Here is a 23,542-nt window from a genome sequence, read left to right on the forward strand (position 1 = left end):
ATTAGTGGAAGAGATACATAAGGACCAAGCTGGCTTTCTCCCAGGTAGGCACTTGTCTGACAACACAAGGAACATAATCAACATTTTGGAGAAGTTGCAAGTGAATATTAATACTAAAGCAGTTTTAATTTTCATAGATGCAGAGAAAGCCTTTGATAATATTTCTTGGAATTTTATGAAGAAAAATCTCCAGGGGATGGGGGTGGGTCAAGGGTTTGAAAATGGCATAAGTGCAATTTACTCAGAACAAAAGGCTAAGCTAATAGTCAGTAATGTGATGACAGAGGAATTTAAGATAGAGAAAGGTACACAACAAGGCTGCCCAATTTCCCCATTACTTTTTATTTCGGTCCTGGAGGTTTTGCTAAATATGATTAGAAGGGACCGTCTGGTTAAAGGTATCCAGGTCGGAGCCAAACAATACAAATTGAAAGCTTTTGCAGATGACCTAGTTTTGACGTTACAGGAGCCAGAATCTAGTACGAAAAGAGTATTAGAACTGATTCAAGAATTTGGTCATGTGGCAGGATTTAAGCTGAACAAGTCAAAAACTAAAGTTCTTGAGAAAAATTTAACACCGATTGAGAAAGAGAGGTTTCAGAAGGGGTTAATATGACTGCTAAGAACTTAAATTTATTTAAAGATAACTATGAGAAATGTTGGACAGAAGTGAAAAAAGACTTAGAAATATGGTCAAATTTGAAGCTTTCCTTGTTGGGTCGAATTGCAGCTATAAAGATGAGTGCATTGCCAAAAATGTTGTTTCTGTTTCAATCATTGCAAATTTTGGACAAGATGGACTGTTTCAAGAAGTGGCAGAGAGACATTTCTAGATTTGTCTGGCAGGGCAAGAAGCCCAGAATAAAATTTAAAATATTAACTGATGCAAAGGAAAGAGGCGGATTTGCCCTGCCAGACCTTAAACTTTACTATGAATCAGCAGCATTCTGCTGGTTGAAAGACTGGCTGCTTCTTGAGAACACAGACATTTTGGATTTGGAAGGTTTTAATAATGTTTTTGGGTGGCATGCATATTTGTGGTACGAAAGGTTAAAGCACATAAAGCATTTAAAAACCATATTGTCAGGAAAGCATTGTTCAATGTCTGGATAAGATACAAAGACTTATTGGAAAATAAAACCCCAAGGTGGTTGTCACCAATGGAAGCGAAGGCTCAGAAAAAGCTCAATATGGAGGCCAAATGGCCGAAATATTGGGAAATCTTGGAACAAGAAGGAGAGAAATTGAAATTGCAGAGTTTTGAGAAATTAAAAGATAAAGTGTGAGACTGGCTACATTATTATCAAATAAGAGAGGCCTATAATTTGGACAAAAAAATTGGCTTCCAGGTGGAAAAATCAAAATTGGAAACAGAACTGTTAGATCCCAAAACTAAGATACTTTCAAGAATGCATAACTTGCTGTTAAAATGGAATACGCAGGATGAAACGGTTAAATCTGCAATGATTAAATGGGCACAAGATATTGGTCATAACATTATGTTTGCTGACTGGGAACAGTTGTGGACCACCGGTATGAAATTTACGGCATGTAATGCCTTAAGAGAGAATATTATGAAAATGATATATAGGTGGTACATGACACCAGTCAAGCTTGCAAAAATATATCATTTGCCTGATAACAAATGTTGGAAATGTAAAGAAAATGAAGGTACATTCTTTCACCTTTGGTGGACGTGCCCAAAGATTAAGGCTTTCTGGGAGATGATTGTATTGTATTTTTATTTGTATTTCTTCTTTTTTATGTATTTTTTTCAGGTTTTCTTTTTCTTCTTCTTTTCATATGTTCTTTTTTGTATTTTGTAAACTGATGTTTTTGTAAAATTCCAATAAATATTATATGAATCAAAAAGGGGGAAAAAAAGAATAGAAGTCAGGTATTACATTTGGAAGACAATATGCTTTTAAATAATTGTAGCTAAAACAAACTAGAATGTTTTCCTACTGCTATATATTTCTTTCTTTATTTCACTATTATGTTTAACTTCATGAGAATCCTAAGACTGAAATTGCATTGATCAAATGTTCATTTCAGGAAAGCAGCTATGGAACAATGAATTGATTGTCACTTAACAGTTGTGGTTACAGCAAATTTAGAAGGTCAGTGCCCAGAATAGTGGTGGTGGTGATGATAGTTGGTTTAATTTAACGTAATGGACACTTACCTTTATTTGTTGAAAAATGGAGCATATAACGTGTGTTGAAACTGGATTATTTAGTCTAAATAAGGGGGTTTGGCCTGGATGTTATGGAGTGTTGTTGCTGTTACAGTCAGTAATTGCCTGAACACGTGAAGATGGAAACTGGACCAGAATTGTGGATTCACCAGAACAATTCACTTAAAAGCTTATTTATGGTCATGTAAGCTCTGCCCACAGAGTTCCTTGATCCCTAGGCTGCTCTTCAATTCTTTATATTGTTAAGAGTTTGACGGAGAGGAAGTAGGCTATATGTAAGATCCTGCAACTGTTAAAAAACAGTGGTATTACCTCGAGTTACAATACCTCGAGTTACAAACGCCTCAGGTTACAAATGCCTCAGGTTACAAACTCTGCTAACCTGGAAGAGTTACCTCGAGTTGAGAACTTTGCCCCAGGATGAGAATGGAAATGGTGTGCCTGCGGTGCAGCGGCAGCAAGAGGCCCCATTAGCGAAAGCACGCCTCTAGTTAAGAACAGTTTCAGGTTAAGAACGGACCTCCGGAATGAATTAAGTTTGTAACTAGAGGTACCACTGTATAGGCCAGGCTAGCTTCCTATGTTGAGGTGATCACCTAGGTGATGCGCCATTAAGACAACAAAGGAAAGGGGGGTTCTCCCTCAACACAGAGATATTTAGAAGGACAAAGCATGAGTTTAGAGTTGAAAGTACTCACTGATGTTGTCAGCATTGTGAAGTTTTCATGTTTCCTCATGCCTTCTGTTTATGGAATGTGCCGAATCAAAATTATCTGAAAGCGGCCAGACATGCTCCCAGATTACTTTCTTGGAACTGTGTCCAAGGATGACTTGTTATAGAAATTCTTGGCCATCGAAAGAAAACTAAAGTACACTTTCTGCCTCTGTTTTGTAAGTTTTGGCAGAGTTTAGGAGAGTATAAAGGGTTTTTTTATCATTTGTTTGTTTACTTGGTAAAGATGAGAGTTCATTGCCATTTCATGGAGGGTATTGATTTGCTTCTAGAGACTTTGAAGGTTTGCTTTTCTGCTTTGGAGAATGTTCCTGAAGTTGTGGATGTTGTGCTTTTTTATATATATAAAAAATTACACATACTTTTTTTTGCTGTTGTTTTTTAAGCATGGAAATTTTAGTGCATATTAAAAGCATTCCCTTATTTGTATTTTGTTTAAACTGAAATTAGAAGCATTTAAACTTACAATCCTCCTGATAAACATGGCAGTAATTTTGAAAAAAGATTTTACATGCTCATCATTATTACATTTTATTGCAAATGATGGAGCCATGCCTCCAAACTGATAAGAAACACTGTTCCCCAAATTTTGCATGTTAAATACTTCATTCATTTTATGTTTTGTTGTTGGATCCATGCAGGTAGTTTTTAAAGGTCTATAGAAAATGCATGTAGATCCCCCCACCTCCATTAAAGAGGCCTCCACAGTCACTTACAGACTCACTGTTAAGACTGTGTTCATGGAAGACAATCTTACTCAGCTATGAGTTATCGCCAAAGAAGAAGACCAGGACAGCCACTGGTGGGGAAAAACCTAGTTCTTTTACAAGCAGTGAGCACGAAAGTGCCAGAGGCAGAAGGTGTAGTCAAAACTAAGCTGATGGTCAGGAAGGAAGGCAAGGCATAACAATTTAGCAATGAGTCGTTCAGACTAATGACTTGGCTTGGCAACAAAGGTTTTACAGGAACTAATGTGTGCCAACTGGCTTAGGGAGTTAACTGACGATATGAAGCTAGGAGAGATGGGAGGAGTCCTTTCAGGCTGGAACGGTAGTCCCTGTTCTACATGGCACATGTGGTAAGTTGCTGGAGACTAGCTGTTGAAGACTGCGGTTTGAGACCCACCCCTGTGTCATGGACAACATTTGTTTATTTACGTATAATTTATATGCCATCCTTTGCACAACTCACAGGGCATTTTAGAATGTAAATAAGTGCACAAGAATACATAATATTTGTTACCCACCCCCTTCATTAGAAATGCCGAACAATAAATTGCCGAATGACAATAACTAACAGGCCTCAGGGACTTGAAAAGCATTCAGTTTAGTTATGTTTTAGTTATTTCCTTTTGAATCATGTATGCCTATAAGATCTGGGAGCCATGTGAGAATTGGCTTCCCCTATTATACCTACAAATAGCAACCAGACTTTCAGTTAGGTACCTGTTAGCTTGTGAAGAATAAAAGCAAAGAGGAGCAGTGTTCGACTGCCACACACAAAGCTTCAGAAGGAACTTCTACAAAAATCTGCAATAAAACTGGCTTCTCCCAGTGGTTACTCAGAAGAAAGTTGCTAGAGCAAGTTGGAGGTGGGGTTTAGTGCAAACCCTCCCAGTAACTGGCTTCATTTCTGTATTTCCATGTCTAAATCCTACTGTTTCCTGGAAATGTTAGTTTGGTGAAACAGACTTGTGAATATTTTGGCATGTGTTGAGATAGTGACTCATCACAACCCAATTTTCAAATGCCTGACAAAATTATATTTGGTGACAGACAGCATGGTGCTTATCCAGTGTGCCAAAATCTCCTGAAAAGTCCATGTGTAGTGACTTGATCACACACAAATCAGTTGCGTGAATTCTTCACAAGTTGTTTTACAATCATTAGTTCGGAAGCAGGGCCTCAGAGATCAGCGCATTTGCCCTGATCTCTAGCCAAACGTTCATTGCCTTCTCTCTCAGCCTAATAGAACTGCCTGCATTGGTGCAGATAGCTGATATGGATCAGCAACCGAAAGCTCCTGAGTCAAAGCTGAAGAAGTATCACCAATCTAGGAGTGCACGAGATTTAGAAAAAGGGACAGCAGCAGGAACACAGATTTAACTAACAAGCCACTGCAGGAACCGAGAAATGAAAAAGGGCCTTTGACCCTTACTTCTTTTTTCAACATGACCCTCCAGACAAATGAGTTGCTGACCAGGGTTCTGAGACTTGCCGATTCCAAACCTTAAGTTGTTGGGATTGTCCTAAGCAGGTCAATAGCTATGCTATGGAGTGAGTGTAATGTCAGCATTACAGAGACATTGGCACCAGCATACAGAATCCAGGGTGTGAATCTCTGGGACTTGTTGAGAAATGTTTTTGGCTGTGTGAATGGCAGGGCTTTAACTGTGGTTGATTTGACTGGCCTGCTTCTTATGCTTATTTTTAAACCATCATTTGTCTACTGTTGCTAGTAAACAGATGAGGAAATAGTACAGTACACTTTGTTTTATATGGAGGTCAAGGTACCATGTTTCTTGTTTGCCATTTCCCTTGCTGTTGAAGCTTGACTTCCACTGTGTTTTTGTCATTATTTTATTTATCTTTTCATAAAAGAAACATAGGGTTTTTTGTGTGATTTTTTACATAACTTGTTCTCTACCTTAAGTGCATGTATTCCACACACCCACACCCGGAGCAAATCACTGTGATTGTCTCAGGTTTTCACATATCGGTACCATTTTAAATTTATTTTTTGCCTGATAGTGAATTGTAGTTGAAGTGCAAAGCCTGTGGGGGAGGTCATTTCAGCTGGAAAGGAAATAGACAATACTTTGAATTTACAGAAGGAACACATTGTTTTTCATTTAAAAATGATGGAGCCTGATTGCGTTTATGAACCCTTCCAGCTCTTGAGACTCTGTGTTCTAATCATGAGTTGCCAATGTTGATGGTAGTTCTGTTTCAAGCTTTTTACTGTGCTTCCATTAATGGGATGGTGTCTGCTCCTTCTGCTCTTCTGGCTTTGCACATTACGGTAAGTGTTTGTCATCATTCTCTGTCTTCTGTGTTCAGTGCCAAGTAAAGTGTTTTTTTGTCTCTCCAAGTTGGTGGCCCTGGTGGAACTGAATTGTCCACCTGGGAGAGAAAAATAAAACTAGCAATCTTCAGAGGCTTCTTTGATCTGCATGATGATATCAACTGAGGCTTGTTGGTGTATGTCTCCTACCTTTCTGCATGATTAGTCAACATGACTCCAAGATATATATTAGCCTTTCTCCATTACACTGACAGAGATTAAAAGCACTGTATCCCACCTCCTTGCAGCAAGTCTCTTGTGCCTTTTAACAGGGATGCTAAGTCATTGTTAATTATCAAACCCGCTTTCATATCATTATTTGTTAAAACCATATATGTTTTGTTACTCATTTATGAAATATTCGTTTTGTTACTTAAATTTATTTTATTGTGTCCTCACAGTATGGGATAGTGGCAGGGACACTGACTTCCACAGGTCTTCAAAATGTGGTTTGAATGCCATATACATTCAAATAGAAATGCCATCTTGAGGGAAGATGGAGTGAAAATTAGAAATGGCTGGTTATTTCATACCAAGAGTGGAGCAGAGAGGCCGTTATTGGTACAGATTCTGGGGAAATGTTCAGCTTCTTTCTCTCCTAGGTGAAGGTATCTTGATGCAAAGGACTACTTGGGCTCCTGTTAACCTATGCATTTTTTTTTTAAGTCTGAAAAACTGAGCCTTGTGACTTATCACAAACTACTTTTGAAACTCCTCTCAGCTTCAAAATACAGTTTGCCATGTGGCATGGTGATGGCGGGGGTGGCTGCTATTAGAGAAAAACAAGTCTAAAGTCCCCCTGGGCTCACAGAACTAGCGTCATAGCTTTTTGGATCCTGTTTCTTTTGCGGTTGTTTTTTAGTTTAGCTCCAGGATGGCAGATCTGCCCTTTTTGTAGATTTTCAGATACTTATCTAGCAGCATGAATAAGGGATAGAGACAGAATGATGCATAGTCATCACTGTGCAGCTGCACCATGTTAGGACAAATGCTTATTTAAATATTTTCTGCTTGTGTTGAAAACTGTTTTATGTGTTTCTGTCTAAAATTAGTTTGACATAAAAAATATAGATATTTTATTTTAGACTAACTGTAGGGGATGGAGGGTAGGCAGAGAACTAATTTGGGGTAAATTTGGTCCTCATCCTTCACTTCAAATAGTTTCTGGTACATATATGTTATCTTTTTCTGTAAGACCTACTGATGTTCATCAGTAGTGATGACAACAGTTGTCAGTCTTGCTTAGCAATGTTTAGGGAGCAAGTTCTCTTTGTTATCTAGATCTGATTAACCTTCTGGACCAGCATGTCTACTTACTGTAGCCCAAACATGTATGGTGTTGTTTTGCAGAGCTCGCTCTGACTTTTAATCTGATCTTCTCCTTGTTCAGCTGCCGCTAAATTAAAATACACCTCCATGTTTATGCAATATGTGTTGCTCTACAGCAAAAGGTTTGTCTTCTAGTTTTTAAAGAAGGGTTTTCTTCACCTATCTCAGTGGTGTATGTGAGAGAGTCCTTTGTGAAATAGTTTGTTCATTATTCTAAACTCATTGGAGAAATCACAGCCCCCCCCAACATTCTCACTCATGCAGAAATGCAACTTGGATTGATGAAGCAGTTCCAAGAGGGCTTCAGCATAGCTGGTGTGATATATCTATGTGAAGGCTCAACGAAAGTGGACTTGGCTCTGGTCTGCAATAAATTTGGGTGTAGACAAATCATATCTGAAAGACTTAGTATGACAATTTTTCTAGATAAAGGTTCTACTATTAACCCTCTTTGATGGACAAGGGACAGGAAACAATAGATCTAGGATACTAAATTACAGTTTGAAAGCAACAAATGGTGAAAACCTATGACTGGAACTTTTAATTTATTTTTATTATTTTTTGCATTTCTCAACTTGGAAAGTTTTATAAAATAATTCTGTGTGCATGTCTATTAAGAATCTAGCAAACATATCTTATATTCCTGTGTCATCATCACGTCTCTCTTACATAACCCCATGATAAGTTACAGTATAGAATTTATATCTTTGAAGATGGCAAGATTCTGTTCGGAAACATTTTTTTAAAAATGAGTGTGTTCCCATCCATATCCATCATAGGTTCTGTCCAAGCAGCTAGAAACTATAATACATAAAATTGTGCCTTCTGAAGTAAAGAAATGTGTTTTGTGCCTACTTAAGCAGGAACTCACCGGAACTCAGTTCCGACACCTCTCAGTTGGGTGCCATTGCTGTTATAAGAGAACAAGGAAGGCAGTCATGGTGAGTTCCAGAACCTCTTTTTCTAGAAAAGCACTGTCCATAAGTATTTACAAATTATTATTTTGGTTGAGGTGAAGAGGGAAGGAAGGAGACCTTCAGATGCTCAAAAGATAATTCAAACAGTTCTTCTTCAAAGGCACTCTTAGCAACCATTTTCAGTCCTGGCCTCTTCCCAGTTATTCAGTGACATTTTAGCTTGTGTACCTGAAGTAATCTTTCCTCTCCACCCCCCCCCCCAGCGTTTGGCACCTTTCTGCATTTTCTTTCTGAGCTAAACAGAGTCAGCCCTCATGGAGCATGGGGAACAGAGCCTTTTAGATTATATTTTTGATAAAATAATAAATTTCTCTTAGTCAAAAGAGAAATTCTAAAGGACCTTATAGTTTGTCTTGTGCAGTATTTTGATAGTATCCTTGTGTTTGCCCAGGAGGTGGAGATATTTAAGAGGTATGTACAGTTTGAAATATTTTCTTTCAAAGAATAGACCTCAGTATTTTACACCCAAATGAGAAATAAAATGCTTGTCATTTGTGTACTTAGTAACAGAAACCTTTGATAGGCTCTTCTCTTTGCTGCACATTTAGAATAGTGGCACAGAGGACCAACACCATCTCCTCTTCACTTCTGTTTCAAGTACATTCCTTCAGGTTACATACGCTTCAGGTTACAGACTCCGCCAACTCAGAAATAGTACCTCAGGTTAAGAACTTTGCTTCAGGATGAGAACAGAAATTGTGCTCTGGCGGCGTGGCAGCAGCAGGAGGCCCCATTAGCTAAAGTGGTGCTTCCGGTTAAGAACAGTTTCAGGTTAAGAACAGACCTCCAGAACGAATTAAGTACTTAACCCAAGTTACCACTGTATGTGAAATAAGCAATAATAAAGCATCCAATTATATAGTTTTACATGCTTGTCCCATAGAACTCAATGGAACGCAGGCCCGAAGCGAGTGCATATTAAAAGAATAACATGGCATGCAGGAAGGTGGCAATAAAGTCTCATGCTCTGAATATATGTGGTTACCAAGCTAAAATAATGACTGATTATAAATGTTCAGAAATCTGGCACATTGCCTTCTTTTTCTGTGTTGAAAAAAAATTGTGTATTTATGAGCAGCAGTTTGGGATTTAGTAGCTAGCCAGGGAACATAAGCAGAACTAAAAAGCCGAGGAGTTTCCCCTCAAGGCACTTCTCAAAACCAGCGACAGAGAGAGGTCACATGCAGAAAAGGATTTGAAATAGTCACATAAAAGCAAAGGATTTTAAAGTCAGTTATTCAAACTGGAATTTTCAATAGAACTCATCTTCCGGCCACTCTTGATTCAGGTAGGGGGCAGTTCATTTTTAATTACAATAATATATGCCTATGCATATTTGGATACACATAGATAAGTGCAAAAAAGAACCTTTCATTGTTGTATACCAGATATAATTTGAGGTTTTATGACCCAAGGAACTTGTGAAATTCCATGAAATAATGCTACGATGTTGGTTTTTGTTTTCTTTGATAAAGATACGGGACTTAAGGTGCGGTGTGATAGCTTCCATTATATGCCTAGTGCTCTAGCTGCTACAAATGCTTTGTTTCCCTTCCTCTTGACTGGAATCAACAAATTAATAAGCAAAACACGATTGCTGCATTTGCTTAATGGCAGCTTCCCCATGAAAAGGTAAAAGAGCATATCAAGGAATGTACTTGAAACAGAAGTGAAGAGGAGATGGTGTTGGTCCTCTGTGCCACTATTCTAAATGTGCAGCAAAGAGAAGAGCCTATCAAAGGTTTCAAGTAAACACTGCTATCCCATGCCCTAACCCATCCCCCAAAGTCTTGAGAGACATGCCTTTATATTTTCAGTTATCTTGGTCTAATTCAAATATCTAATTGATAAATATGTCCTTCCACCATTGCAAAACTGGGATTAACACAATTACAATCCAAGTGTAAATCTTCAGCAGTATTAAACTTGCAAATGACAGGTCTAAAATTATAAATATACTACCTCTCTGGTTGTGCAGCAGCCAACCAAAAACATTATAATCCATGATGAATATTAACCAGTACTGTTTGATGTAGGTATATGAAATATCAATGCAAACAGGCATGGAAAATATTGGTTTTATCTTTCATTCAGAAATGGAAGATTTCTTATAAAAAAATCACATAACATTAAAAAATCATTAAAAAAAAGAAATGGAAGTTTTCTTCGCAGTTTCTTCTAACTAGAGATTACTTAGTGTTCTGAAAAATAAAACTGGAAAGAGATTTAACACTTTCATTCATATCTCTCACTACTTAGATCCAGCTCTGAGTTTCAGCTCAGTGGAACTGAGGACTTTCATGGCAAGGAGCAGCAAGTTACACCCATTGACCAGAGGCTGTTAAATGAACTTTCCTCTAGAATCATTGATTTCCCCTTTTGACTTTTCAGAAGGAGTGTTAGGTCTTTTGCTTAGCTAGTTGGCTAGATTTGTTTGTGCTAGGTGGCAGCATTTTCCTATTTCCCTTTGGTTGTTAAATTTATTTTATTTATTCACATACCACCTTGAACCCTGGAAAGTGAGCAAATACACCATTTTAATAAATAATTATTTCATTTTTCTGATGACTGTTTTTTAATTTTATTTATTTATTGAATTTATATACCACCCTATACCTGGAGGCCTCAGGGTGGTTCACATAAAAAGATCACAGTATATAAAATAAAAATAAAAGCAATAACCCAATAATACCCCTCCCCCCAAAAGAGCCACATTTTAAAAGGGTATGGGATGTTGATCAGGCCAACAAAGGCCTGGTTAAAAAGGAACATTTTTGCCTGGCGCCTAAAGGTGTATAATGAATAGTAAATGAATTTATTAATAGCAACTAATAAAACAGATACCTTAAAAAGTAATAAAATGGTGAAAAGCAAAGGGGAAGAGGATTGTTTTGGATCGGAATAACTGACCATTGGCAGTAGAAATCCATGTTGGCTATTCCACACTCTTCCTGTTGCTCTGTCAAAGTGGGAGTCAGGAACAGGTCAGTAATAACTCACAAAGTATCAATAAAATTAACTCTTTATTCAAAGAAACAAAACAGCTCAAGCCTAGTGAGCACAGCAACTCTTCCCAGTAGGTGTTGCTTCAATGAGGCAGTTGCGAGGACTGAAGATCTTCTGTGGGTTCTGGGAGACCTGGGAGGGGAGCTGGTCACAGCAAGAAGATCCTGCCTCATCTCTGCCTCTTAGCCCCCCTCCTCTCCAGCCTTTGCTTCTGCCTTTGATTCTGGACTGCTCTCTGCCACAGCCTCTTCCTGCTCACTAAACCCTGTTGCCCTTTAAGCTTTGAACACTTCCTCCTTCTAGTCTGCTCCTCCTTCTCCATCTGACCACTCATCATCATTCCGCCACATATCCCCTGGCTCTGAGCTTTCTTCCCCTGGGGATCCTTCAACAACAATAACAAAATAATTGCAATAATAATAATAATAATAATAATAATAATAATAATAATTTATTTATATGCCCCATCTAGCTGGGTTTCCCCAGTCATTCTGAGCGGCTTCCAACGAAAGATTGAAAATACATTAAAACACCAGTCATTAAAAACTTCCCTAAACAGTTGTATTACAAATGTTTCTGGAAAGGTTCTAAGGTTGCTTGGTACTACAGTACTGACTTGCTGTCAGTACCTCCTAAATAGCTTTTAATTTATTATCAGTCAAAGCCTGTTGGGCATTCTTTAGTAAAAATAATAGGGGAAAGTGTTTATGGAAAAGAGTGTTGGTTTTTAATGTTGATGCCACCAATTGATGTTTGATCAAATCTGTCTTGCCCAACCTTAACCTCTGTGGAAGATGGATAGCAACACCTTGTTCCATTGACAACCATTAAAGCAGTACATTTGATGTACAGTAATGCACATTAAAGGAGTAGCATAACCCAGGTGGTCTTACTCTAAGCAATTGCAGGGCAGGGGGGAAATGACAATAGTGTTCAGAAACAAGTTGAGTCCAGAAATCAGATTAACCAGTTTATTTAGGGAAGTGAGAAAGTCAGTGCATAGGTGCAATCTAAAGGAAAGTAAAACACTATACCAAACTGTCATTGCAAAACTTGTAGTTACCTCTGATGTTGGTAGTAGCCCCTGGAGTTGGTTGTAGGGTGAGAGACAAAGGGCTACAACTACCATATCTATATTGCCTTTTGCGCCCAGGTGGCTTTGAATGACAGGTTGCTAAGCCCAGCCAATTATAGAACATACTTCAAGAAAATGAACATAACACCTTTGGGAAGTTGGGAGATGGGGCTGTCAAAGCGTTCACTACTGCCAAAATTATGTAACTTCTTTGCTAGATAGCAGACTTTGGGTTGTGTATTCAGACTTGGTTGATGGAGGGGAGACATGACCTCCATGCTTGAACATGATGGAGCCTAAGAGAATTCAGATACCTTAAAGGGATATGCAAACGCAGGGCATACTTTCGTGACAACGAAAAGATAGTAAGCACATTTTACACTGGTAAGTGCATGGTTTTCTTTTTTCTTTTTTAAGTGTCAAATTTAACAAAGCAGAAAAAACATAGTTTTTTTTTAAAGGACAGAAAAAGACACGCAATAGCTGTACACACTGTTGGCTCATATTGTGAATACCATAGCCATTATTACTTTCCTCTAAAATTAAAGAATAAAGGTCAATATAAGCCATCCAGGTGTCCAAATAGGTACCTACATGAAATTGGTGTTTAAAGATACAAATGTAGCCAGGGCAGTGAGGTCTGCAGACCATTGCAAAATGGACGGTGAGTATTTACCCTTTTCAGGCTTGAAGTATAAGTCTCTTGGCAACCATAAGGGTTGCAACACCCCTTTTGTTTTAACCCCCATGATACAGGAATATACTGTAGAACAGGGAATATACTGTAAAAGTACATGAACATCTGCAAATGTATTTAATTTATACAGATAACAACTTCAGATCAAAAATACTATATCACCGGACATGCCCACATCTTATTTCTCAACAAGGCCTTTCAAGCATTATATCTCCAGCGTAAATGTGTATTTGACACTACCTTCCTGTACAAATGTTATCGAGTCCAATATACCCCAAAGAACATTTTTTGTAGGATAAGTTTCAAATATAAAACATTCCTTATAGATTCTAAATCAATTTTCCATTGTTTAGGTTGTATGGCGCATTCTAATTCCCTGTTCTACAACTCTTTTAAGTTGTTGAACATCAACTTTCCAAAAGTCCCATAGGCCTTTATAGGCAGCAGTTGTGGATTTAGCTTTCCAAGAAGATTAATTTATTCCCTCCAATAATTTAGGAAATGCCAAAGCACTCAATGCAGACAGTGCATAAACAGACTCCAACATGTGTTGTATTTGCAGATGTTGCCATTCTGCACTCACTGGTAAATGATATTTAAACCACAATATGGAAAACGACAACAAGTCTTCATCTGAACTTATCAGCTGATCTAACATCTAAATCCCACAATAGACCCATTTATTCCACACACAAAAACCTGCCTCTCTTACCTTCAGATCTTGACAACCCCATAAAGTTTATTTGGCATAAGCATATGGGTCAAATTGTATATGACTATACACCACATCTCTCTAGTTGCTAAAATTGTAAGTGTTCTGGGTCCTTTCCTTTTTTTATACTTAGCCCCAAAGCTAACTATTCTAGAGTGTATAAATACGGTAAATTACACATGGTGGGGTATTATTATTAATAGCAAATTGTATTCATGTGGGATAGAATCATATGTCCATAGTCTTCTTTGTGTTAGGAAAGATATTTAGTCTCCATGCTAAGATGTTATGAAACAAAGTGAATTTTGGAAAAGTTTCAGGCTAGAGTATATTTCTTGACTGTTATCTAGAAAAATTGCAGCTGAATTACTGCTTTCTTCATTAGGCTGTTAAAGCTTTCATATTGGGAGTTATTATTTTTCCTGTGACTGAAAGTTTCCTTCAGCTCTAAATATGGTGATTTTTTTGGCATTATGGAGTGTTCAGTGCATTTTTGTGGATTTTATTATACAACTAAGTAAAAATGGAAGAAGTATACCTTTGTCTGAGCCTTCAGGCTACCTAGAAACTGAATTCAGTTTACTCATGCTTGCTTCAGAGCTTACTTTTTAAAAGCATCATTATCATGGAAGGATTTTTCCCCCCTGGTGGAGCACTTTCCAGGTTAATTTCTTTGGGCAAGTGTGTTTTTGTGAAGGATATTATAGAAGGATGCAGGCTTAGTTGGTTAAAGAAAATCTCAGTTGAAGTCCTTTTGTACTTAGTAGGATTTATTTCTGAATCAACATGCATCGGATTGTACAGTTGGGGAGGAAATACATACACATGTTTATAGATAGAAAGTACACATATAATTTCTGTTATATAACAAAGATTAATGCAGTAGGTGACTGCCTGTGACAATGATTGAATGCATTTTCCATTCTCTTCAGTGGAAGAGTCTTGCACATATCAGTCTTGTTTTGGAGATTGCCAATTCCAAATTGTAAAAAAAAGCATTGTCTGTCTCAGTTCTGTGAGCCTTGGTGCCAGGAACACCCTGCAGCCGATTGCGTCTACAGTTCTTTCAACTCTGTTTGCTTGTCTGGATAATGTTCTACATTTGCACTTCTTTATTTAGCGCCCAGACGGAAGATGTTGACTACTGGGACAGTGTAAATAAATCAAATTAATTCTTGCAGCATGGTTTGATTTGCAGGAGCAAACCAGAACTCACTTTGCCCAGTAATGCATATGACAGTGTAGGGGCTTTCTCCCTAGGTTCTTTTGGCTCCTGAACAGCTGCTGGCCACAGCAGATGGACTTTTGCAGCACTAGCTGATCTAACCTTCCAGGAAGATGTGAATTTCTATGAGCATTTCCTCAATACATTTGCAGTCATGGTCTGCTCATTAAGCTGTTCTGTGAATGATTAAGCATTTTATAAATGAGTTCTATTTTTTTGCAAGAGCTCAACTGTGCTCAGATGGTAAAAATATCTTCTGGAGTGGCAGACTTTAGGAAAGCTATGATTTTGTTGACTTCATCAGTGCTTGCAGTATTCTATCGAACTAATTTGGTGTTGAACTGACATAAAAAGCCAGCTTACTTCTCTGTGTCAGTATTCTGTGGCTAGAACCAGGAACCACATGGTGTGATAAAGCCTCAAAGCCCTCTAAAGTATTGTTGCTGTGATGTCTTGACCTGAATATGCAGGTAGAAAAGAATGCCTATTTCAGTAGGTCTGTAGGTGGCCAGCCACACCTGATTTTAGGCCCAGAGAATATAATTATTATTATACCTGACGGGGTTGCCCCTGCCACTCTGGGCGGCTTCCAGCAAAATATAAAGGGACAAAACAAAACATTGAAAGCTTCTTGAAACAGGGCTGCTTTCAGGTGTCTATGAAAGGTCTTATAATTGTTCAACTCTGACATCTGATGGGAGGGCATTCCATAGGTGGGTGTAGTTACTGAGAAGGCCCTCTGCCTGGTTTCCTGTAACTTCATTTCTCACAATGAGGGAACCGCCAGAAGGCCCTCAGCGCTGGACCTCAGTGTCCGGGCTGAATGATGGGGATGGAGAAGCTCCTGCAGGTATACAGTGCCGAAGCCATTTAGAGCTTTAAAGGTCAACACAAACACTTAGACTTGTGTTCAGAAATGTACAGGGAGCCAAAACAGATCTTCTAGGACCAGTGTTATACAGTGGTACCTTGGGTTACAGACGCTTCAGGTTACAGATGCTTCAGGTTACAGACTCTGCTAACCCAGAAATAGTACCTCGGGTTAAGAACTTTGCTTCAGGATGAGAATAGAAACCGCACAGCGGCGGTGTGGCAGCAGCGGGAGGCCCCATTAGTTAAAGTGGTACCTCAGGTTAAGAACAGTTTCAGGTTAAGAATGGACCTCCGGAATGAATTAAGTTATTAACCTGAGGTACCACTGTATGGTCCCAGCGGCTGCTCCCAGTCACCAGTCTAGCAGCCATATTCTGGATTACTTGTTTCCGAGTCACTTTCAAAAGTAGTCCCATGTAAAGCGCATTGCAGTAATCCAAATGGCAGATAACCAGATGATGTACCATTCTAGTGAGACAGTGGGCAGGAAGGCAGGATCTCAGCTGGTGTACCAGATGGAACTGGTAAACAGCCACCCTGGATACAGAGTTGACCTGTGCCTTCATGGACGTCTGTGAGTCCAGAAGCTATAAAGTGGGGAAATGCAGGAAGTAGGATCCTGTCTGCTATACTGACCAGGAAATAACACAAAGACAGGTTCCTCATATTTATATCACATATAGTCAGTCCAGGGGCTTCATATACTGCTTGCCAGTCAAAGAGGTGATAATACCTAGTTGACAGAGCAATGCCTGCTGTGTTTGAAGCTCCTGCTTTCTGCTTCCAGTTTCTTCACATTCTTTACTATTAGAGATATGGTTGCCCCTAAGCCTGAGATGGGGAACATCTGTTGCCCCAGATGTTGTTGGGATTCCATATCTCCTCAGCCAGCACCAGATCTACCACATGTGTACACCAGGCTGGTGACGGTTCTTTGTAAACATGATAGCCCTTTCAGACTGGGGGTGAGCAAACAATGGAGTTAAAGTATAGGGCCTTGGGGGAAGGTATTTGCAGTTTTCTGCACAATGCATTTAAACATGTTTCTTATTTGTTACGCACAGTCTGCACATGTTCTCTCAGAGTAGTACACCTATTGTAAGGATGTCACACTTTCCCAGGACTCATAACACAATATTTTTCTACCTGGTTAAAATAAGATGCCTCCTTCAAATAGCAAATTCACTTGCTGTTGTAACTGGTGTGTGGAACGTACTGATTTGCAGAAGTCCTGCCAAAGATGCTTTGGGACATTCCAGGAATCAAGAGTTGAAATCAGACTTTGGTTTTACAAATAATGAAAGGGAAATAAATAACACTCAGCCAGCAACACCCTGGAATGCCACTTAAAAAAACACAACTGAATCTGACCGGGTCATAAAAACCTTTAGACCATGAGCTCTGAAGCTGTGTCACCGTCATCAGCCTTTTAATTCAACAGCAAAAGTGGGTGGATCCAGCCCACATTCAAGGGTGCTTCTCTGCCACTATGTAATACGAGACAGAACGCAATTGGTGGCTTCTGGAAAAGAGGCCTGTGCAGCTTGTCTTCTGACATAGGAAGGCCTCTTGTCCTTAAGTATTTTTCCCTTTCTGGAAATAGACTATCCCTAGCTTCAGACTCAAATTGTGAGCAGAGAGAATGAGGGAGGGACAGAGATTGCTTTATGGGAATCATGCTTTCCTCTTGAAAATGTAAACATTAGAGAATGGTTTTCTAATACAGTAATATTTTGAAGGCGGGGGGCGGGGGGGGCGGGAATCAGTTTCCCCTGGCTAAACTGAAAACAAAGCACATATTCCAGAAAAGGCAAAGCAGACACTCATCACAGACCTACAGTAGGTGGAAGAAAAAAGGAAAACAGCAGAAGCAACACTGTTATTCTGACTAGAGTATCAGAATTAAGGTGGAGACTGGTTTGGGGCCCACCTCAGCTGGATCCCCATTGCAACCTGCTTACATTCTCCAAGATAAAGAGATGACTACCATTGAGTCCTAAATGGCAAAATAACTAGCTGCTTTTAAAACTCAAAGGAAAAGGGGGGGGAGGGGATACCTGTTTGTGCACACACAGTGGGGGCTGCACCACAGGAGAGAGGAGAAGACATGGAAATGGGAGTGACCCGTGTGCAAGGGGGAGAATGGCAGGGGTTGGTGAGCATGGCGAGCAGGGACACAGCCCCCGGTTAAAATATAACGTTTTAAAAACCAACACAAATGCAAGGTAATTTTTTTGCTGAACAATAATTTCAGCAACTTGGGTTTTAAGAAAAACAAAAGTTGTTCCTAGCCTGCTATATGTGCTTTCTCTGAGGTTTTACCTCAAAAGGGCAAAAATAGGTGGTACATAGTGTCATATTTGGGAAGAGAGTTTTAGAAAATGGTAATGGTGAGACCTGATTAATTTATAGAATAGGCTTGAGGGCCTTGAGTGTTTTTACTTTTCCCTTTTAACTCCAGTTTTGTTATTGTACTTCTCTCCCCGATCCTTACTAAATATGGCTTTTGAAATGTAAATCGTATCATGTTCAGAGATGCATATTGACATCTTCAGCACTGCTTCTCTTTGCATTTCAAAGAGTTGTGTGGTCACATTTTGCATTTCAGCAAAATTGCAGTATTTTCCGTCTAAGGATCTACTTTTATGTGGGCAATCACTCCCTACTAAATGGGGTGTTTGCGTGTGCACAGACGCACATGGTCTTATTCCCTGAATGTTGTGAATCTTGCTGTAAGTCATCAGGAAACATCTTTTTCCTTTTTAATTTCTCAGCTTGCCTGAGGGGGAGGTGAAGCTCAAAGAGAACACAGAAGACAAATGAAGACCACATCTGGCTGAATCCTAAGGAAAGTAAGCAAGCAAACCCAGTGATGTTTTCTGAGCAGAGGACTAGAACTAAAGTTTGAAAGAGAATTAAAAAAACAACAATGTGTGGAATGACTGCTTTCGTTTACTTGGACACAGTGGCCAAAATTCTCTGGCAGGACGGTTGAGGCATGTGATCTGCACTTACCATTTGAATTTGACGCACATCCTTTTTACTGAAGGGCTCAAGGGACCTGGGAACAGGTGGGAATTTGATGATGCCAAATGCCAGCTTGCGGGGAAGAAATGGACACTGACAAGCAAAGATGGAAGTGACTTGATAGCTTCAACTCTGGAAGCTGTCTCTGGAAAGTACAGGTTAAGACTGGAATCACAAACTTTTCTGGGAGAGCAGTATGCAGGAAGCTGGCTTTCAGGCCACAAATGCTTTCACAGGTAAGGATCCCCCCCTGTAATATCAAGACAAATTATGTTTTCCTCAAAAGCAAATGTATTTGTGTTTAGATAGAGCCACTGACATGAGTGAAAAATGAGAAAACTTAAGAAAAGGCCTCCTTATCTTTTCATCCTGATCATTTCACAGCATAGTGATTCAGGATTTATCTGTCAGATCCTTCAGAAATGGCTGTGCAGGCACAAGCAGAAGGGGGCAAGATGTACAATCATTTATGCTATGAGACCACTGTCCTCAGAGTCCTTAAAACTATGAATTTACATGCTGTTGGTGGAGTTTAAGTAATGGTTCTTGTGATACATTTTCTACTTGAGCATAATACTGAACTATGCATCAGATATGATGATTGCATGCATTAATTTTTTAATTTACCTGGTGTGCATGGTGTGCAGGTCCAGATTTATATTCAGCTAGAATAAATATATTCTTAGAATACTTAATCTATGTGGGCTGCACAGAGAGAATGGGATGGAGAACTTCTACTATAGTCAGTCCTGCAGCCATTTTTCACACAAGACATGGAAGAAGGTAGGAACTTGCATCCAGAATGTCCCTTGGAGAACTTCACAACCCCAAACTTTCGAAAACTCATGCTTTTTTTGTTTGTTTTTGTTTTGAAGGCTTGAAGACTACAATCCATATGTTTATACTATAGTAATCTATACTACACAAATCAATGTGACTCCTGTGGTATAAGTGGATTGTGGAATGTGTGCCTTATTGAAGAGGCACCCAAACATTGTCTGTCAAAGCTTGCAGTCTTTGCTTTATTTTGGTTGGCTAGAAAACCCTGGGAAATTATGAGCAAAAGCATGCGGTGACCCTCTGGACGCCAACAGAGGCCACTTGGAAAAACACCGCGATTATACAATGTAACTTGTAGGCTCAGACAAAAATTCTTCATATGTGGGTGAACTTGGCAGATGGGTTTCACTTCTTTAGATGCTCAGTTTTTTTAATCAGTAGGAGAAGCTGAATGTGGTTTGCTTCTCTGTTTGTTTGGTTCAGGGCTTTTTGGGAACCCTACAATAAAAGGAAATGAATACCATCCAGGGTTACATTCTTTTCTTCACAGTGGTGAAATCCTAGTAGACCCAACTATAGTCTTTCAAAAGAAACCTGAGATTCATTGCTCTAACAAATGAAGTAAAAATAGAAACTGGTTTTGAAATTCATCTAGAATTCCGTTTTTTTTTGGGTTTTAATAAAAAAAATATAATCCCAACAACTTTAGGACCGTAGCAACACAAATAAGTATTAGGTATCTAATCTGTCTTGGTAAAAGATGCCAGCATTTTAAATAATGTTCATTAAGCATATCTCACTTGTATAGACCCTTTAAAAATATACTCTACCTTGTGGACAATGTGACACAAGTGTGCTTCAGAGTCCCCACAAAACAATTATGTTGCATTGTCTAGGATTGCTAGCTTTTTGTTCCTGTATGCCCTTTTCGGTGCCTGCTAAAAACATTCTTCTTTAGACAAGCCTACCTGGATGTTTACAAAGTTTAGGTTATTTTAATCTGTTTTAGTATTTTAGCTTTTGCATGTTTGAAAGTATGGTTGTGAATTCTTCTTGATTTTGTTGTTTTATCTGCTTTGAGGCTATACACACACACACACACACGCAATATCAAGGGGTATACGTATAAATTTCATGAAACAAACAGATAAATAATGGCAGCTTGATTTGCAGACACTGCAGGTGATACTAATTGTGCTCTTATGTCTGTTACTTCCCCCTGATATTTTTCAGTTAGGGTAGACTTATCTTTGAGACTTCACCCTTGCTTTGGAGATATCTCTCCCTTCCAAGGTGTGCATGGCTGTTCATGCCTGCCCTTGTGTATGTTCAAAAATAGAGTCCTATACTTCTGCTATTGTAAGTCTTGAAAGGGAATAAGAAAAGGAAAAGCCACTTGACTGTAGTTCAGGGATAACCAATGTGGTGCTGTCCATATGTTGGACTCCATTAGCCCCAGCCAGCACTGCTAGTGGCGGTGATGGGAGATATAGTCCAATAATAGCTGGAATGCGGACACCATATTGGCTGTCCCTGCTGTAGGCTACAATAATGTTCAGTGATTGAGGAGGCTAGGGGCTTTGTGGTTGCTGCAAGTGTAAATGTTTTTCTATATATTGGGGCTTGCAAATGTTATCTCTTGCAGCGAAGGTAGTGCTGGGCCAGGAGACAGAATAAAGAAGTATTTCAAGATGAGATACTTTCCCCCTTTTACAGGGGTTTTAGAGCCTTCATCATTGTTTTGACTCAACTGTAATTGCGCCACCAGTGCTGAGTCTACAGTCTGTCAGGGCTTGGCCCCTTGAAATGTGAATTCTAGAAGTTTTAGCGGGCTACTCTCCTTACGGAGCATCCTGCCTCCTAAATAGAAGGCCTGATAGTTGGTAACATTCCAACCGGTTGTGAGCAAATAGTGTGATCATTTAAGGCTGTCTGCTCCTGGTATCTTTGACAAGCCTGTAGGCTTTCTCTTCCTGATGTGAGTTGCAGAGATGACAATTCAGCTGTCAGCTCTTCTACCAATCACTGAACAAAATAATGTGAGAAGTCCCACTTGCCTACCACATTGCTGTCATTTTCGCCTCCTTACAAATGATCCTTTGACATGATGTCAGTTGCGTGGTTAATTCCTTAACCTGCTTAAAATCCCCCAATATAATATAGTATGTTAAAGTGATTTTCATGGGTAACCAACAGTATAACAATTGCACCAATTAGCATCTGTGGTGCAATTAATTCCAAGAGCACTGGCTACAGAATTTAGAGTTTGGGACGGCCCCAGATTTAGTTCTGGTGTCATGCAGGCACTGGGATGGGTAATTTAGAATTAGGGGCAGCCCCAGTTTTCTGACTTGACCAGAAAATGAATAAACACAGTTGTAAGAGAGCCACTGTGGTGTAGTGGTTAAGAGCGGTAGTCACGTAATCTGGGGAACCGGGTTCGCGTCTCCGCTCCTCCACATGCAGCTGCTGGGTGACCTTGGGCCAGTCACACTTCTTTGAAGTCTCTCAGCCCCACTCACCTCACAGAGTGTTTGTTGTGGGGGAGGAAGGGAAAGGAGATTGTTAGCCGCTTTGAGACTCCTGAAGGGGAGTGAAAGGCGGGATATCAAATCCAAACTCTTCTTCTCTTCTTCTAAGTAAACACACACCAGCATTGGGCTGTAAAATATATGGATCTCATTCTTAAATGCCTTCCACAGTGCAAGAAATTTAAGTTAACACTTGATGGTCAAGCAATTGATTATGGTCATTTATTTGTTTGTATTTTTGATTTCATGTTAATTTTAAAAAGCTTTAAGAAGTTAGCTCATGGTGCAACATTACCTTTGATTATTGTAGGCACTTGCATTTGAGATGAACAGGGCAAGACCCCAAACTGAACTTTATCTATTAAAACCCTTGGCATTGAATTCATGATAGCCTTTTTAGTTTATTTTTCTTTGTATCTGGTGAAATATTAACTGGGTGTATTGGATTTTAAAGTTGTTTCATTTTACACACAATAAAACAACTTTAAAACACAATACATATAGAATGTGTTAATAAAAAAATTTAAAATTTTTAGATAGGCCTTTTGAGAGACTGTATTCCACAGCTACAGAGCCACAACTGGAAAGGCTCTGCTCCTGACATAAAATAATTTTAGTCCCCATAAAGATACGCTTTGGAGTAGAGTCTCATCAGTAGATCTTAAAACCCTGGGGACTCATGGAGAAAGTATTTCCAATGGACTAGGAACTGAACTCGTGACTTCCAGCATGCAGCGCAAACATTCTGTTGTGATTTATGGAGTACAAACGTGAAACAAACCTCAATCAAATTCTGTCCTTGGTTTCAAAAACAGGTGCCTTAGAACAATAGTTTCTGGAGGTAGCTATAAGAATGATCAAGCTTAAAAGGAAAGCTGTTTTGAAGATACAGAATACATTGAATTCTTTTGCTTTGAATTTGCTACATAGGCTGAGACAAAGGGTGATAATTTCTTTGTCTTATCCCAGTTTCTGAAGGGGTTCAACATCTATGCATCCAAATGGCTAGGTAAAGGTAAAGGGACCCTGCCCTGACCATTAGGTCCAGTCGTGGCCGACTCTGGGGTTGCGGCGCTCATCTCACTTTATTGGCTGAGGGAGCCGGCGTACAGCTTCCAGGTCATGTGGCCAGCATGACTAAGCCGCTTCTGGAGAACCAGAGCAACACACGGAAACGCCATTTACCTTCCCGCCGGAGTGGTACCTGTTTATCTACTTGCACTTTGACGTGCTTTCGAACTGCTAGGTTGACAGGAGGAGGGACCGAGCAACGGGAGCTCACCCCATCACGGGGATTCGAACCGCCAACCTTCTGAT

The 23,542-nt window shown here is 39.4% G+C and overlaps 1 protein-coding gene across 2 annotated transcripts in view; it reads left to right on the plus strand.

Annotated features, from left to right (window-relative positions):
• LDLRAD4 (low density lipoprotein receptor class A domain containing 4) overlaps positions 1-23,542 on the plus strand; it is a 263,881-nt gene that overhangs the window by 81,489 nt on the left and 158,850 nt on the right. Inside the window, exon 1 of one of the 2 annotated variants that reach the window (XM_053396601.1) lies at positions 19,044-19,150. The exons of the other annotated variant lie outside the window; for it this stretch is intronic. Within the exon in view, the coding sequence (XP_053252576.1) occupies positions 19,111-19,150 (40 nt within the window). The 5' untranslated portion in view covers positions 19,044-19,110. Of the gene's footprint in view, positions 1-19,043; positions 19,151-23,542 lie in introns of those variants that run through there. 2 annotated transcript variants of the gene reach the window in all.

This window comes from Podarcis raffonei, chromosome 7, assembly GCF_027172205.1.
Source record: "Podarcis raffonei isolate rPodRaf1 chromosome 7, rPodRaf1.pri, whole genome shotgun sequence".
Lineage (NCBI taxonomy): Eukaryota > Metazoa > Chordata > Lepidosauria > Squamata > Lacertidae > Podarcis > Podarcis raffonei.